The sequence below is a fragment of the Macrosteles quadrilineatus genome, unplaced genomic scaffold (genome assembly GCF_028750875.1).
Source record: "Macrosteles quadrilineatus isolate MER2022 unplaced genomic scaffold, UCM_ALF_1.0 Scaffold_5__1_contigs__length_97177068, whole genome shotgun sequence".
NCBI classification, from domain to species: domain Eukaryota; kingdom Metazoa; phylum Arthropoda; class Insecta; order Hemiptera; family Cicadellidae; genus Macrosteles; species Macrosteles quadrilineatus.
Genome location: NW_026542598.1, coordinates 53,879,456 through 53,895,299, shown reverse-complemented (window position 1 = coordinate 53,895,299; position 15,844 = coordinate 53,879,456). Strand labels below are relative to the sequence as shown.

At 34.3% G+C, this 15,844-nt stretch overlaps 2 protein-coding genes across 2 annotated transcripts; one reads left to right on the top strand and one right to left on the bottom strand.

The window, feature by feature from the left end:
- The first annotated feature begins 1,721 nt into the window (after nucleotides 1-1,721).
- On the top strand, nucleotides 1,722-7,396 carry LOC128994626 (transmembrane protein 208). The gene is made up of 5 exons (XM_054419297.1): nucleotides 1,722-1,893; nucleotides 2,837-2,995; nucleotides 4,391-4,527; nucleotides 6,205-6,289; nucleotides 6,528-7,396. The coding sequence occupies exons 1-5, from the start codon at nucleotides 1,888-1,890 to the stop codon at nucleotides 6,657-6,659; spliced, it is 519 nt and encodes a 172-aa protein (XP_054275272.1). The 5' UTR covers nucleotides 1,722-1,887; the 3' UTR covers nucleotides 6,660-7,396.
- An 847-nt stretch (nucleotides 7,397-8,243) lies between these two features.
- Nucleotides 8,244-15,025, bottom strand: LOC128994994 (exosome complex component RRP41). The gene is made up of 5 exons (XM_054419858.1): nucleotides 14,767-15,025; nucleotides 13,289-13,495; nucleotides 12,756-12,965; nucleotides 9,314-9,442; nucleotides 8,244-8,381 (listed from the first exon to the last, which is right to left on the bottom strand). Exons 1-5 carry the CDS (start codon nucleotides 14,926-14,928, stop codon nucleotides 8,298-8,300), a joined length of 792 nt encoding a protein of 263 aa, XP_054275833.1. The 5' UTR covers nucleotides 14,929-15,025; the 3' UTR covers nucleotides 8,244-8,297.
- Nucleotides 15,026-15,844: the final 819 nt, after the last annotated feature.

The following is a 15,844-nucleotide window of genomic DNA, read 5'->3' as shown; positions in this document are numbered from 1 at the left end:
TACGAATACACTGCATTTGATTCTTTAACTCAATAACTCGTTTATTCAACGAAAGTAACAAATACAGATTTGCATTAGTCATTTTGAACAAAATATATCTTTACGTCTAATATTAAAATAAAACAACTGTGCTTCAATCCAACTAAATTTACGAGTGACAAGCTTCTTCAAACTTAATTACACCCATCAGTGACACATTAACGGACACTGTAGCAACTCAGGAGTATTTTTTTTACTCTCCTTTTGAAGCGGACCAAGTCCGGCTCCAGCTGAAGGGAGGGAGGAAGTAGATTGAAAAGTGTAATGCTATTGTGATGGAAATGTCTCTTAAAGAATGACGTTCAGTATTTGATTTTACCATCACTAAAAGATGAGAGGTTCTGTGTATATATCAACGAGCACATAATATAAAATATAAAGGGTGTCCCGGAACTCTCTACCAATATTTTAGGGCATTGTTCCTGGGTAGTTAACATACCTAAATATCATATTTAAATTGTCCGGAAGTCCTTAGTTACTCACACAGCCGCCATTTTGTTTTTTTAAGTTATTAATTTTTTTCTAAGGAATGGTTAAACATACGAAATTGAAACTTTGCACAAACATTTATGACAACTAGACAAAGCTACCAAAAAATTATGACGATTTTTAAAATTCATAAAACAAAATGGCGGCCATTTAAAATTTTGTTTCTTAAATAACTCGAAAACCATTGATTTTACAAAAATTTTACAAAATTAACTTTTTTAAGGAACTTTTATTACAAATCGATTGACACCTTAATTTTGAAGATTGGACAAGTATTAACTGAGATATGGTAGTTTTAGTGATACGTAACCGCTGGAGGTTAGTTGCAGCGCATGCTGAAAGCGGCCATTTAAAATTTTGTTTCTTAAATAACTCGAAAACCATTGATTTTACAAAAATTTTACAAAATTAACTTTTTTAAGGAACTTTTATTACAAATCGATTGACACCTTAATTTTGAAGATTGGACAAGTATTAACTGAGATATGGTAGTTTTAGTGATACGTAACCGCTGGAGGTTAGTTGCAGCGCATGCTGAAAGCGGTCACGTATCACTAAAACTACCATATCTCAGTTAATACTTGTCCAATCTTCAAAATTAAGGTGTCAATCGATTTGTAATAAAAGTTCCTTAAAAAAGTTAATTTTGTAAAATTTTTGTAAAATCAATGGTTTTCGAGTTATTTAAGAAACACAATTTTAAATGGCCGCCATTTTGTTTTATGAATTTTAAAAATCGTCACAATTTTTTGGTAGCTTTGTCTAGTTGTCATAAATGTTTGTGCAAAGTTTCAATTTCGTATGTTTAACCATTCCTTAGAAAAAAATTAATAACTTAAAAAAACGAAATGGCGGCTGTGTGAGTAACTAAGGACTTCCGGACAATTTAAATATGATATTTAGGTATGTTAACTACCCAGGAACAATGCCCTAAAATATTGGTAGAGAGTTCCGGGACAAAAAATTAAATGTCAATTAAATGTACAATTAAAATTTATTAATTGTAAATCTCTACAAGTGTTTATACCTCTATGGCTACAACGAGGCATTGTCGTGCCACTGTGAAAGTTGGTTGGCATCAAGGCGTCTTTCATACGCCTTGGGTTGGCATGAAGTTTTTGAAACAAACAACCTGTCTCTGTCGTTTCGTTTCGTTTCTGTTGCCTTGTCTTGTCATTTCTGAATTTCTGTTCTGTTCTGCAGACGACAGCTCGGCTCGAGTGGTTTTTACATTGAATAGTCTTAAGTTATTAATAACACAATTGTACTGTTCTTTCAAGGAAAAAAGCCTGAATTAAAAATAATAATTTGGTATAAAATATTTAAGTGTACCAACGCTACCTAACAATATTCAATATCATGGCGGTAAGTTTACTCATAAGTCATGTTAACCTTAAAATAAAGAAATGTTGAAGTAGGCCCTACTAGCTTCTAAACAGCTTGACTCCCATATATCGTCAACTTTAACAAAATATTAAACCAACAGTTATCAGTATTTTAGTTGAATTAATTTATGACTAGAAGTAGTCTACCTACTTTTGATTATAATTATACTTTCAATGTCAAAGTAACATTAGTATAAGCTACAGAGAATATAAAAACAAACATAACCTAACTACAACAATGAATAGCAATAGGGATTTATAATTAATAACATTTGCATTATGCATATATCAATTATTTAAAATGGGGACGCCACTATAACTTTGTTATCAAATATAATCCAATCAAACAAATCGCCTGGTGGACGGAGCCTTTATTAGGGATGAGCATCCTATTTAAAGCCAATGTTTTTCTACTAACTTCATTTGTGTGTATGTGTAGCCTACCTAATAAATTTTAGCAGCACTCCTGCTCTAGCATAATCTATTAAGACCAATATTTTGTCTTGCATATGCGAAAGAGAAACCACCAATTCAGAACTAGCTAAGTTAGTAGGCCTAGGTTGAGACAGAAAACAGATGAAAAACTCAAAGTAATAATGAAGAAAACATTGATGTTTTTGCAACAATGTTATTTGTACATCGATGGTTGTTAACATCAATAATTGATTGTAAACATCGATAGTTGACCTATCTATGCTCTTCTTTAGGCTTTATACATACAGTCCCACTGACATTCTGAAATTATTTGGAACTTTTAGACTCGAAAGTCCATTATAACAATGGTGAGGTAAGCTTAATATAATTTACTAATTTAGGCTATTGGAACATTTACTGCTAAAAAGGAAAACCTTTTGTTGTGAAGTGTGTTGAACTATTGTTTCTGAAACGTCAATAATTTAACCATTTACTTTTATCTGTTTCAGCCCCAAAAAGGAAAACAAGGGACCAAGGGACAAAAACAGATTGTTGAAGAAAATTCAGAAACTCTGAAATTTTATTTACAAATGGCATTAATTGCCAATGGTATCTACTATGCCTTAGCGCTAACAGTATTAAATGACTGTTTTACTTGGTTTAATATTGTGAGTTGTATTTTCCTTCTAAATTCTACAAAGTCAATAATAAAATTTAAATTACTGTATAACTATGTATAATGATAGGCCTAATAACAGTAGACAAAGGGAATAAAGTGGGTCAATCATAATTTATTAGGTATCTAATATATTTATAAAGACTCTTGCTTCTATAGTTAACTCTTCAGTAGCGGTATGTAGAAATAAATTGAGCCTGAGCAAGTTGTAAAGGTTTAGTGTGTAAATTCTAGTTATGTTTTCTCACCTGAGGACGGGATCAGATTCCAGATCCTGAAACGTTGTGTATTGTTTTTTACCATTGCGATGGAAAATGTCCGCAATAAACCTTTGAAAAATGTCTAGATATGGTCGTGACGTAACATCATTGCCAGAATTCAACCCCACAGTATCTCCATTTTTCGGTATTACACCTTGATAACTCGAACCTTGCTAACCTGAAAAATTCGATAGCTCGAAATTGTACCTTCAGATTAGAAATTAGAAGTTATGTAAGATGAAAATTCATGTATCGCTAAATAGTTCATGTAGTTGACAGAGTTAATGCAAATTATATTGAGTCGTTCTTTCATTAATGTATCATTTACCTTAGATAAACAATACACAAGCAGCCTACATTAACACGTTCGCTACCGAGGTATCCAAATTAATCTATTACGTAGACCTGCTGTCACTTGGTTATCAGTTCACGCAGACCACGGGTGAAAATCTGTTAAACAGTGATCATTTACTTTTTGATACGCTGCAATCGTGTTTGTAAATAATATATTCTTGTTTTTTTTATATTTTTGATAACCTTTTGTAATGTTGCATATTTGCGACGCACAGTCTATAGCGAAGACAATATTGAAAATTAAAATTATTATATTTTCTTGAATTAGCCCAAACGCCGCATATATGTGACAGTTCATTTTTGTTTATGTTTTGAGGTGAAAGTAAGTAAAAAAAAACAGATTATTCAAGAACAGTTTATAATTGAACAAATATAAAAGCTACATAGAATAATGCAGCATACATACTGCATACATATACAGTGATGCAGCAAAGTAAAGAACAGTTTTTCAAATTTAATTATCACATGACGTTACCAATCATCATATCCACAGACCAAGCGACACAGTTGTGCGTCAGACATCCCTGTAGACTACTGCAGAGAATTCAGTGCCTTCAAATAGACCGTTTAAGATATAAGCATTTTGTCAACATTGGAACACCAACGCAAATATGCGTCGTCAGTCTATTTTAATGTGACCAGTCTATGGTAGAAACCGGTCGTCGCATATGTGCGTCGCTGCTCTATATGAATGAAAAATTTTGTACTATTGCGGTAGCGAACGTGAAACTTTTACAAACATAAACTTATTCCATCATAACTTGTATTTCTAGTTGATGTTGCTGATAGCCTCCGCAACATATGTCGCGTGTTACCAGTTCATGGCTTACATATCAGTGGCCAAGTATACGGATGGTGGACAACTTATAGACTCAGGAGTGGATCTCAATATGGAGGGAGGACTTTCTGAGTAAGCTAGTTCCATTTTTTCACTCAAATTTATCTTTTTAGGAGCTAATAAGTTTAGGTCTTGGAAAAATTAAAACATAAAATTTCTTTTTCAATTATTAGCCTACAATCTCAAAGTACTGAATTGTCCATATGAAGGATTTGATGACATAAAAGATTAGATAACCAGAGGTCGAATAATTTAAACTCAACTGTAATTTAAAGGGGTAGCATAGTCAAAAAATCTTTTACAAAGATTATATTAATTAAGTTCATTATATAAATTTACAATGGAATTAGTTAGCCTATACCATCACCCAATCCTTTATTGTAGCCCATCTCTGGACAATTGTGTCAATTAAATTTTCACATGCATATATTTACACTATTTACATTTGAAGTTTATTTAACAAAATATAGTAACCTTTTTCTGTTGACCTTCTGTAAGGAGCTCTCATAAGTTGGTGAAGGATTTCTTAAAATATTCTTCGACAGAAAGGTTATTTTTCTTGAGTCTTGTTTTAAACTGCCTAATAGGATAGGAAGGATCTTGACTGGTTGAGGCAGAGCATTAAACATCTTGAGGGCAAGCACTGGGTTGTTATCTTTTGTCAAACGTAGGTGACATCGAGGCAAATTACAATACAGTCTCTATATATTATCCTACCTAAACCGGCTGCAACAAGGTGCCATAACAGAGATTGTAGAAAAAACACATTGTAAACGTTTGAAAAAAACCATTACATTAATAGGGACTAAAATGAATTGCCACTGATTTTACTGTATAAAATAAGGTAAACTAGAGGTCCTTCAGTGGTCAAAAACTCTATCAAAAATATTAAAGTACGTAGTTATCTATTTTCACCTGACACTGTAAATAAAACATGTGATTTGAACTTCTTCCATTTGTTTTGATTTTTTGTTTATATTTCATTGTTATTTTGTTACCAGCATGGCAACCCATAAGGCCCAGGTTAATTTGTTTTAATTTTTATTTTTTTATATTATTTTTGAGCCTAATTTAATTCATAAAAGGATTCTGCACATCTACATTAAAATATCTTTCCAACCAAGTGTGCGTAGATTTTCCCTGCCATGCGCACGAGCCAAGAAAAAGGTTTTTAAGAAACATGCTTGCCTATTAATATATGGATAGATAGGTACTTTTGACCACAGGTTTCATGGGGAGCTGTCAAACAGTGTGGCAGGCCTATGTAGCTTGTTAAAAAGATCCATAAATTGCCAAGTGGCACTAAAGATCTTCTGAGTACAGACGGGGGCAGAGAGCGGGTTGTTTCAACAGTGAATGGTGTAGCCTACAGTTATGCCACACAGAAATAGCATAAGATTTCTTGGTACTCATAGGCCTACGTCTATGGAGTGTTGGATAACCGAAGATAAAATAATCAATACTCTGCAGTAGATAAATTCTTAAAAATACATTTCCTTAAAAGCAACTAAATCTCGCTCGAGTAGAAATTTATCAATTTTCTCTTGTGCAGAACTTTAAGGTTTCTTAAGCTCTTACTCTGCAATTTTCTGTGTCCCGTAGGGCTTTGAAAAAATTAATTCTCCTTCCCATCTATTTCTGCTATTCACTTTTGAAAAACTTTTGATGCTAAGATTTCAAGACTATATTTTAAAGTAGGCAGTTCATTTGGTGAAGTCTGATTAATTTCAGTTTTTTTTTTTTTTGCAGGCATGTTAAGGACCTCATCATTCTTACGTCTGCAGTGCAAGTTCTATCATTACTATCAAACTACTTTTGGCTTCTGTGGCTGGCTGTAAGTAGTTATATCTTTTAATCAAGTTCTTCAAGTGTTCGGCTCATAAAGCCCTCCAATCGAGTCGAAATATATAAATACAATACAATATTGAATATTGATTGATTTGGTTACAAAACATTGTAATTTATTACATACAGTATGATAAAGTACCTTCAAAGTTTTGTAGACCTATTAAAAATAAAAAATAAAATTTACAATTTCATATTACTCTAACTAAAAAGCTTCTGATAACTAGGCACCAGGACGAGCGATACATTTGGCGTGGGCCAACATTCTGTCCCCTTACTTCTTTCAACAAGCTCCTCCCCAGGAAATAGACGAGAAGAAACAGCGCAAGATGGAACGACGGATGAAGCGAGGTCACTGACAGAGAAAATGAATGGGAAATGTGGTGTCTTGTTAGCAGTAATACATTGTTTTATATTTCGACGAGGGAAAGTTTTATATCGAATTGTGTACATGTGAAGTATTGTCAATTTTTACAAGTTATGTGTTCAGTAAGTTATATTGGTGTAAATGATTTAGTAAAGGTAATTTATTATTTTGTTTACAGTTGTTATCAATCTTAATAACATTGCTTTCATTTGTTGGAAGTTAAGGATTATAAAGGTGTAAGGTTTATTTTTTATGAAAAAATGCAATTAGCTAATTATAAATCAAGAAATATACAGTATAAGAGGAAATTTTTAAGTTTCATTTTTGAAACGGGTTGCTCCAATTGTCAATTGTTTTTATTTCCTCAAGTTATTGCACATTTAACTCTGTATCAATATGCAATACTTATCACAAAGCTCAAAACTATAAAAGTACCACATAATGTGAGTACATTAGAACCCCTGATATATCGTCTCGGTATATTTAAAAAATTATAATTAAGCAGCCTATTGTAAAATTTCAACTTGATTATTTTCTTAAAAAAGAGCGGAGTTAATTTGAAATAGAGTTTGCAACTTTCGACATAGCAAAATGTGTGAGTGAGAGCGTTAAAAATTATATCTTGTAAATATGTTGTGTAAGTATTTTGAATTTAAATGGTACAAGCTTACAACTCGTTAATTTAAGGTTTTGTTAAGAAACACAAAAATACAAGTTTTATAACTGTTATTCACTTTTTTATTCATCCTGAGATGGTATTGACTTTTATTCTAAAAAAATAATTGTTTTAGCAAACATAACAAATTTGGCCAACGTAGTATTGGCGAATTTGAATCTGATTTCGACCGTTTGAGATCTAATAGCTGGAATTTGGATTAATCCCAAAATTAATTCTTAATTCTTAGAATTAGAATTAATTATTTTCTTTGTGTTAAACATTAACAGACACATAAGTAACATAACTAAAACCTTCCACTTACAACAAGCTAAACAAGTATAACTCATCATAAGCTGTAATCTATACCGGTACTTGACATAAGTGCGGTAATCTAAGTCAAGTATTCGCATTGAGCTACTACAGGCTAGGCTTTAAGTTTACCAGTGTTGTAAGTATGATAGATTTTTAAGTCTGATCAATGACAGAACAGTCTAAGATGTTGTCAGGAACAAATTGTCGATTGAAGGTCCAAATCTCACCGAAAATGGATTTTGTGTTCATAAGTTGGGTGAAGAACAGTGCAAAAATAGACAGAACTATTTTTTTTTAATTGTGAATTTGAATTTAATGAATAAGAAATTTTACTTTAAACAAACTTAATTATTCTAAGTACTCTATATTGAGCGTAATTGAGCTATAGGCTATATGACATTTGCAATAAAATTTAAAACAAAACATTGATTTGACGTTTGAGTGAATGAGTGCGGTATTCATTTGAGCCCACAACCTCACCTGATTAGTCCATTTGAATCATCAGAATAATCTTATATACAAAGGTATTCTTTAACCTAGCATATATTATCATTAAGTTGATTTATGATGTTTGTAAAGCATTCAACCATTGAAAACCATTTTCTTGTAAGAAAACAATTTATTTACAAAAAAAATATAGAAAATATTTATAACTAGTATCTACGTATTTTCTTCAGTTTGCACATCTGCCATTATTCGCTGGGCCCCGATGTCTATGGTACCCCATGATGCAGCACTGCCAACCTGTGGAAGGAACGGAAAAAATATCATACATCATTCAGCACTAATAATTTACATGTATCAGTAAGAAGTTAAACTACATTGTCCCTAGTACAGATCTGGTAAATTTAGAAAAATCAGAGCCAGTTTTGGCTTGTGGATTGTTGTCTGGTAGCACCAGAGTGTGCTAATATCTATCTATTTGTAGTAATTAAAATATATAATAACTTAATGAATTTATAATAATTTAAACATTTGGACCGGACACGAAATTGTTAATCATTTTATTATCATTTAACTAAAACAAAAATGATACAGTAACATGTCAAATCCATTCTTAATCAAGAGAACAATTTGATCGCTAGCCAAAACTGATCTCAAGCGACTATAATTGCATGTCAAATTTGTCTTCAATTACATTGGCAATGAAAAATTTAAAGTTTTATTCAAAGGCACAATTTATTTCTTCATGAAATATTAGGCCTATAAGAATCAATTTATTGTCATTTGTCAACATTACATTGCTATAGACAACGACAAAGAACAAAAGAAATACAGTATAAAAGGAAAGAGTAAAATGTACTTGTCAGGCTAACAAATATAACAGAATAAGGTCACTATAGAGATATATAGTGAAATGTGGTCTTGAATATACTAGCCCTTCTTTAAGTAATGTAGCTTGTAAGAAGCTATAAAATCAATCAATACAAACTTATTGTACCAATAAAACTTGAGTCCAGTCCATTTGAAATCTTAGGAAAAGATTGTCTAGCCTATCTATAAAACTATTACCGTAATTCAAAAACCCCTCTTTTAAGGACTTAACACATCAATTTCTGTCCTAAAATTGGCTAAAACGTTAGCAGGGGAACTTCTAGTTTTATCCATAATCAAAGGTTTAAGCTACAACATTCTCTCATATTGGCAACCCAGCATTAGCACGTCATAAAACTTACCTCAGTCAAGTATTCACGAACAGCTCTGTCCAAGATGTCAAACACATCACGACAACCCTTCACAGCACAGTCAAGTACCTTCTGAAGGTGGTCTAAATGGAACCTCTGTGACATGTCCATCAACACAATCTGGAAATTAAAACATTGGTTATCAAAACAGGCAAAAAATAACTCCTAGTTTTTTAAGTGTTAGGTAAAACAATATACAGGGTGGCTGAAAAGTAACTACCACCCCCCCTTAACTTTTCAACCATTTGAGATATTTGAAATCCGTTTGCGGCAAACTTCTAAGATGTGAGGGGCTACAATAGTTATGGTAAATTTTGAAAATTTTACCCTTAGGGGTAGCGGGGGTAGGGGGTAGCTCAAAATTTTCAAATGGCAAGTATAGTCGAGTTTGGTATCATTTTATAGGTATTGACGAAACAAAACAATCGACGTAAAGAAAACTAAAATCGGCCTACTAATAACAAAATGGCGCCCTAAAACAATTTAAATCTACAGAACCATGAGGAGGGCTGCAAAGTAACTTGCACCCCCCCCCTTAACTTTTCAACCATTTGAGATATTTGAAATCTGTTTGCGGCAAACTTCTAAGATGTGAGGGGCTACAATAGTTATGGTAAATTTTGAAAATTTTACCCTTAGGGGTAGCGGGGGTAGGGGGTAGCTCAAAATTTTCAAATAGCAAGTATAGTCGAGTTTGGTATCGTTTTATAGGTCTTGACAAAACAAAACAATCGACGTAAAGAAAACTAAAATCGGCCAAATAATAACGAAATGGCAGCTAAAAAATACTTTTAATAAATGACATCCTTATCAGAAAATTGCAATTTGGTGGTAAAAAAGGCTAATTTTAATTTACTTTCAATTTGTAACCAGCCAAAATTTTTTTCTATTTCGGATCATTGCTAATAAGATGCGTGGTCAGTAAACAGTGCCTGGAAAATCCCAAACTCCATAATTGCTGTTATCAGTTATTCCTGTCCATTTTCCTTTTTTGTTTGTTTGTCGAATTCTTTCTCTAGGTGAAAGTTCAGTAGTACAGTACTGAGAACTGCCCATATCGTACATAACCAAAACTGCAGGCCTACACTATTGCTACTTTTTGATTGTTGTATGTTGGTTTGTAATTTGTCATGGTTTTTTCGTTAGAAGAAAGAGTGCAAATTGTTTTACTGTTTGGGCAAACTGGCACTTACAGTGGAGCAACTGACGCCTTTAACGAAAGGCATCCTGAACATCAAATCACTAGAAAAGCTGTGTCTAATCTAGTAAAAAAGTTTCATCGTACAGGGAGTGTTGTGGATGAGCACAGATCCGGTCGGCCCAGCACAGGTGAATTAACAGAAGCAGGAGTTTTAGCAGAGTTTTCTGTTAATCCTCAGCAATCTGCAAGAAGAGTTGCGCAACAACATAATATAAGTAGGTGGGCAGTGAACAAAGTTTTAAAAAACCACAAATTCCATCCATATAAGATCACGTTAGTCCAGGAACTGTCTGAAGATGACTTTGATAGAAGAATTGAATTTTGTGAATTAATGACACAGAAGTTGGAATCTAGAGAAATCTCTACTTTCGAAATAGTTTTTAGTGACGAGGCTTCATTCCAACTTAACGGACACGTTAACCGGCATAACTGTAGGTATTGAGCGCAAGAGAACCCCCACTGGTACCGAGAAAGTCACACTCAACACCCGCAGAGGCTAAACGTTTGGGCTTGAATCATTGGTAACTTCATCATAGGTCCTTTTATCATAAATGGTAATTTAAATGGCACAGCATACAATAACATGCTAATCACACAAATAATTCCAGCTATTAACAACTTAATAGAAACAACTGCAACACCAGATGGAAACCCAATTTTCAATAGAGATAACAAGTATTTTCAAAAAGATGGAGCTCCTCCACATTATGCTAGGGATGCAAGGGATACACTGAACATTGAATTTCCTAATCATTGGATTGGTCGAAGAGGTAGTATTGAATGGCCAGCCCGATCACCGGACCTAAATCCATTAGATTTTTTTCTATGGGGCCATTTAAAGTCAACGGTTTATACCTCACAGCCAAGGTCCCTCGAAGAATTAAGACTACGGATAGAAACAGAATGCAGAAAAATAAACAATCAAACTTTCCAAAATGTAAGGAACATGTTTCAACAGAGATTGTACTACTGCATGGAGGTACAGGGAAAGCAATTCGAGCATCTCATCAAATAAAAGGTAATTTTTTCTACCATTTCTTAAAAGACTTTTTAACGAAAATTTTCATTATCATGGATGATTGGATTTGAATTGTTTTAGGGCGCCATTTTGTTATTAGTGGGCCGATTTTAGTTTTCTTTACGTCGTTTGTTTTGTTTTGTCAAGACCTATAAAACGATACCAAACTCGACTATACTTGCTATTTGAAAATTTTGAGCTACCCCCTACCCCCGCTACCCCTAAGGGTAAAATTTTCAAAATTTACCATAACTATTGTAGCCCCTCACATCTTAGAAGTTTGCCGCAAACAGATTTCAAATATCTCAAATGGTTGAAAAGTTAAGGGGGGGGGGGGTGCAAGTTACTTTTCAGCCCTCCTCATGGTTCTGTAGATTTAAATTGTTTTAGAGCGCCATTTTGTTATTAGTGGGCCGATTTTAGTTTTCTTTACGTCGATTGTTTTGTTTCGTCAAGACCTATAAAATGATACCAAACTCGACTATACTTGCCATTTGAAAATTTTGAGCTACCCCCTACCCCCGCTACCCCTAAGGGTAAAATTTTTAAAATTTACCATAACTATTGTAGCCCCTCACATCTTAGAAGTTTGATGCAAACGGATTTCAAATATCTCAAATGGTTGAAAAGTTAAGGGGGGGTGGTAGTTACTTTTCAGCCACCCTGTATACCGTAGGTATGTAGATATTTTTCCTAATTATTCATGCAAATTTATTATATCTTTGTGGTTTAGTCATGGCTCAGTAGTCAAATTATAGTTTGGAAACTAAGGCCCGATTTCACCAAATTCACGCTAACGATGGCTTAGTTAATCTTCGGTTAAAACTAACTGATGATTTAAACCACAGTTAAGGAAATCTGGTTTCACCAACAAAAACGCGTCAAAACTAACACTGGTTTTAAAAACGAGAGTTTAGAGTAAAATCCAGGTGGCGGTGGCAGTAAACTGTCATAATAGCGGACTGTTATGCGAAAAGTAAACATAACCTAGAAAATAAATCGGTGTTTATGAGGTAGTAAAAGAAAAAAAAGGACGATTTAGTCTAAACTAGCTCTAATGGCGAGTGGTGGAATCCGATTACGTCAGTTAAGAGCTAACTGCAGTTAGAGCAAGGCTTAATGGCGGTTTAAGTGTTTGGTGCGTTTCTAGTGGCAACATAAATCAATTTCTACTGATGTGGATACTAAATTCAGAAAAGAAATAGAAATATCACCTGGCCTGATATTGGAAGAGCTGCTACTGTCAGGTTTGAGCCGCCAGAGGTCTCCTCTAGGTGGCTGATGTCTACCATCGGCACGTCACCGTTGGCAAGGGACGCAGTGCAGGCCACAACATACTCTCGGATTGGTATCCCTGCGTCTATCAGTGCCAGGGTGGCAGCATTGACACAAGCACAGTAGTTACCTCCGTCTGCTTGGAGCACCTACAGCAGTTAAAAGTGTTATAAGTACCGTACTATTTCCGTAGCCTAATAAAATAAGAGTTTATTATCAGTTAACGATTTTGATCTCTGATGTTAGTTATTTCATTTGAGAGATTACTGTGGACATTTTACATAGCCTAACAAAAACCAATTGAGGGCTTATGACAATGTTTTGATCTGGAATCTGATCCCCTCCTCAGACGGTGCAAAACAAAATTGGTACACGTAACTTACCTTGCCAAAATTAGAAAATCACAAAAGTAAACGTACACAGGAACTGTAGCCTATAGTAGTAAAAAATATGGCAAATTAAAAACCTTTACCTCCAGGAAAATATCAATCTGCGACCTTGGGTAAAGTTCAGTCCTAATTGCAGCTGTTAGGGCCTGTTTCAGGTGCATCGTCATTTCTTGAGACTTGCGATCACCTCGCGGGCGTCTTTTCCTCTCTCCTGTGCTGAATGTTGCCATACTGTATTGACAATTGACAAGCACTGCATCATGAATTGCTTTCTGGCCTTTGCCACGCACCTGTTGACAATTGATTGTAAATTTGAAATTGCTGACCCTGAATGTAGGTTATTTTTAGACTACTTTTGTATCAACAAACACAATAACTTAGGCCTGAGAATTTATCATCAAAACTCTAACTTTACACCTTGGCCCATGAATTCTTCAACTTACTTAAACCACATTAGTAAAATGTTAAGTTAAGTAGCCTAACTTTAATGATGTTTTTACTGTTCCAAGGTAAAACTTAACATCAAAATCAGCCCATTTAATATTAACTTAACTTAGGCCTACTTATTTCTAAAAGCATTTTATTTTACGATTAAAAATTTAACATTAAACATTAAAACAGAGCAGTTTCATGTAACTTACAGTCTTGCACAATGTTTGCTAAAATTGCTGTAGCCTAAATTAAAGACGTTTACAAAGATAGCCTACCATGCTTTACGTTTGTCATGTAGGTCGACTAGAGAAACAAACCCAGTAACTTACCTAGTTTAAATCTATATTAGCACTAGCTGTACCCACAGGCTTTGCCCCATGGCTCAATCACGTCCTGGTTGAAGTTCGTTCGCTGCGCTCACTAGCCTCCGGGTTAGCTCATTCGCTACGCTAACTCGCCTCCAGTTTGAAGTTCTTTCGCTACGCTCACTCACCTTTTGGTTGCAAATTAGTTGTTGTCATAATTTTTTTTAAATAATAGTGCTGCATCCTGTTGATAATCCTTGTAACTTTAATGCTATTGAACATCATAGAACAGAACCAACTTGTTTAATTGAAACAGCTGTTAAGATTCATTAATTCCTTCTAAATATGAAAAATCATAAGGCTAACATGGGAAACTCCAGAGCCACTGGAGCGGAGCCTGAAAGCCCGATCAGAAAAAAAACTACTTAGTTTTCCTATTTAATGCCCAAAGAATCGGTGTACCGAATTTCAGCCTCCTAGGTAAATGGGAAGTGGGAGAATTTAGGGCTGCACTTTACTTGACGTCCTACACTCATTCGAATGAAAATATCGATCGATATATCGATTAATCGATTGCTTCATTCGATGTATCGTTTGGTTAGTTAGGTAAGGTTAACCTAACCTAACTAACCAAACGATATATCGAATGAAAGAATCGAATGAAAATATCGAATCGAACAAACCAATCGAATGAGTGTAGGACGTCAAGTAAAGTGCAGCTGAATTTAGTGATGAATGAGTGAGTGAGTCAGTGAGGGCTTTGCCTTTTATATATTTAGATATCCCAGCTAAGAAACTGTAGGCCTACCCAAAATTAAATTTACCTGATGTGGTCCATAAACAGCAGCCAAAACTTTGGTATTTCCTTGCTCTAGGTAAGCACTGCCATCTGGTTGATCAAACACACCTAATTTACACCTGATCTTTCTTAATTCATTTGCTCTCCTCCCATCAAACCTTAAGCCTTGATCAGTCAGGAGTTCCATTATATTTCTGATTTATTTTTATACTTAAAACGTTAAAACGCACCAATAAAAAAAAGTTTACCTTACAAACAACTTTATAAACAAAACTTCCATTGACCCGACCAGACCCTAACCTATAATGTTTTTGAGTTTAATTTGCAATTGCAATGCAATTGAAGTCAAACTGTAAATAAAATTCAATACTGTTTTTGTAGTTTGCAAACTGGCAGTCTTGAGCTTTGCTATGCAGCCGTTGTACATAATTTCAAATTTCGAGAATCAAACAGCCAATGATTGAGTGAGAACTATTCTCCTGTCCTGAGAAAAAGAAGAGAACCGAGGGAGGACAATCACAAAAATCTGGGGTAAGACACGGTAAATAAAATTAATTAGAAAATAGCATGCAACCATACTATTATTCAGGAGTGCTTTTGTTTTCTTAATCTTACTAATATTTAATGGGCAAGTTTGTGTGTTTGTTTGAAGTTCAATTACGCATAAACCACTGGACGGATTGGGCTGAAATTTGGCATGATGATAGCTCACATTCCCGATTAACATATAGGCATATTCTTATCTCAAAAATCCTTTCGGGCTCCGCCCGAGTAGCTCTGTAGTTCCCTATGTTATACCATAGACTAACCAACACGTTATACTTATGAGTTTTCATATTTAAAGGAAATTTAAGAATTTAGTCAGCTGTTTCAACTAAAATTTGGTTCTATGATATACAAAAGCATTAAAAGTTATTGAGCCGAGCGAGCGAAGCTCTTATTCGTCGACTCTTATACATTTCGTAATACGCATACTCCTCCTAGACGGCTGAAGCAATCGTTTTCCAATTTTGCATGGTGACCATAGATCTCTATATAATAGAGATCTATGATGGTGACAAAGACCATATCGGTGAGTGCCAACATCTATATAGCGTCAAACA

What these genes read in the sequence shown, in the direction of transcription:
- LOC128994994 (XM_054419858.1), bottom strand. Translation starts at nt 14,928, where the DNA reads ATGGAACTCCTGACTGATCAAGGCTTAAGGTTTGATGGGAGGAGAGCA. An exon ending in AGATTGATATTTTCCTGGAG is followed by an intron (nt 12,966 to 13,288) that starts GTAAAGGTTTTT and finishes TAACTGCTGTAG; the next exon opens with GTGCTCCAAGCAGACGGAGG. An exon ending in CTCTTCCAATATCAGGCCAG is followed by an intron (nt 9,443 to 12,755) that starts GTGATATTTCTA and finishes TTTAATTTCCAG; the next exon opens with ATTGTGTTGATGGACATGTC.
- LOC128994626 (XM_054419297.1), top strand. An exon ending in ATGGAGGGAGGACTTTCTGA is followed by an intron (nt 4,528 to 6,204) that starts GTAAGCTAGTTC and finishes TTTTTTTTGCAG; the next exon opens with GCATGTTAAGGACCTCATCA. An exon ending in TTTGGCTTCTGTGGCTGGCT is followed by an intron (nt 6,290 to 6,527) that starts GTAAGTAGTTAT and finishes TCTGATAACTAG; the next exon opens with GCACCAGGACGAGCGATACA.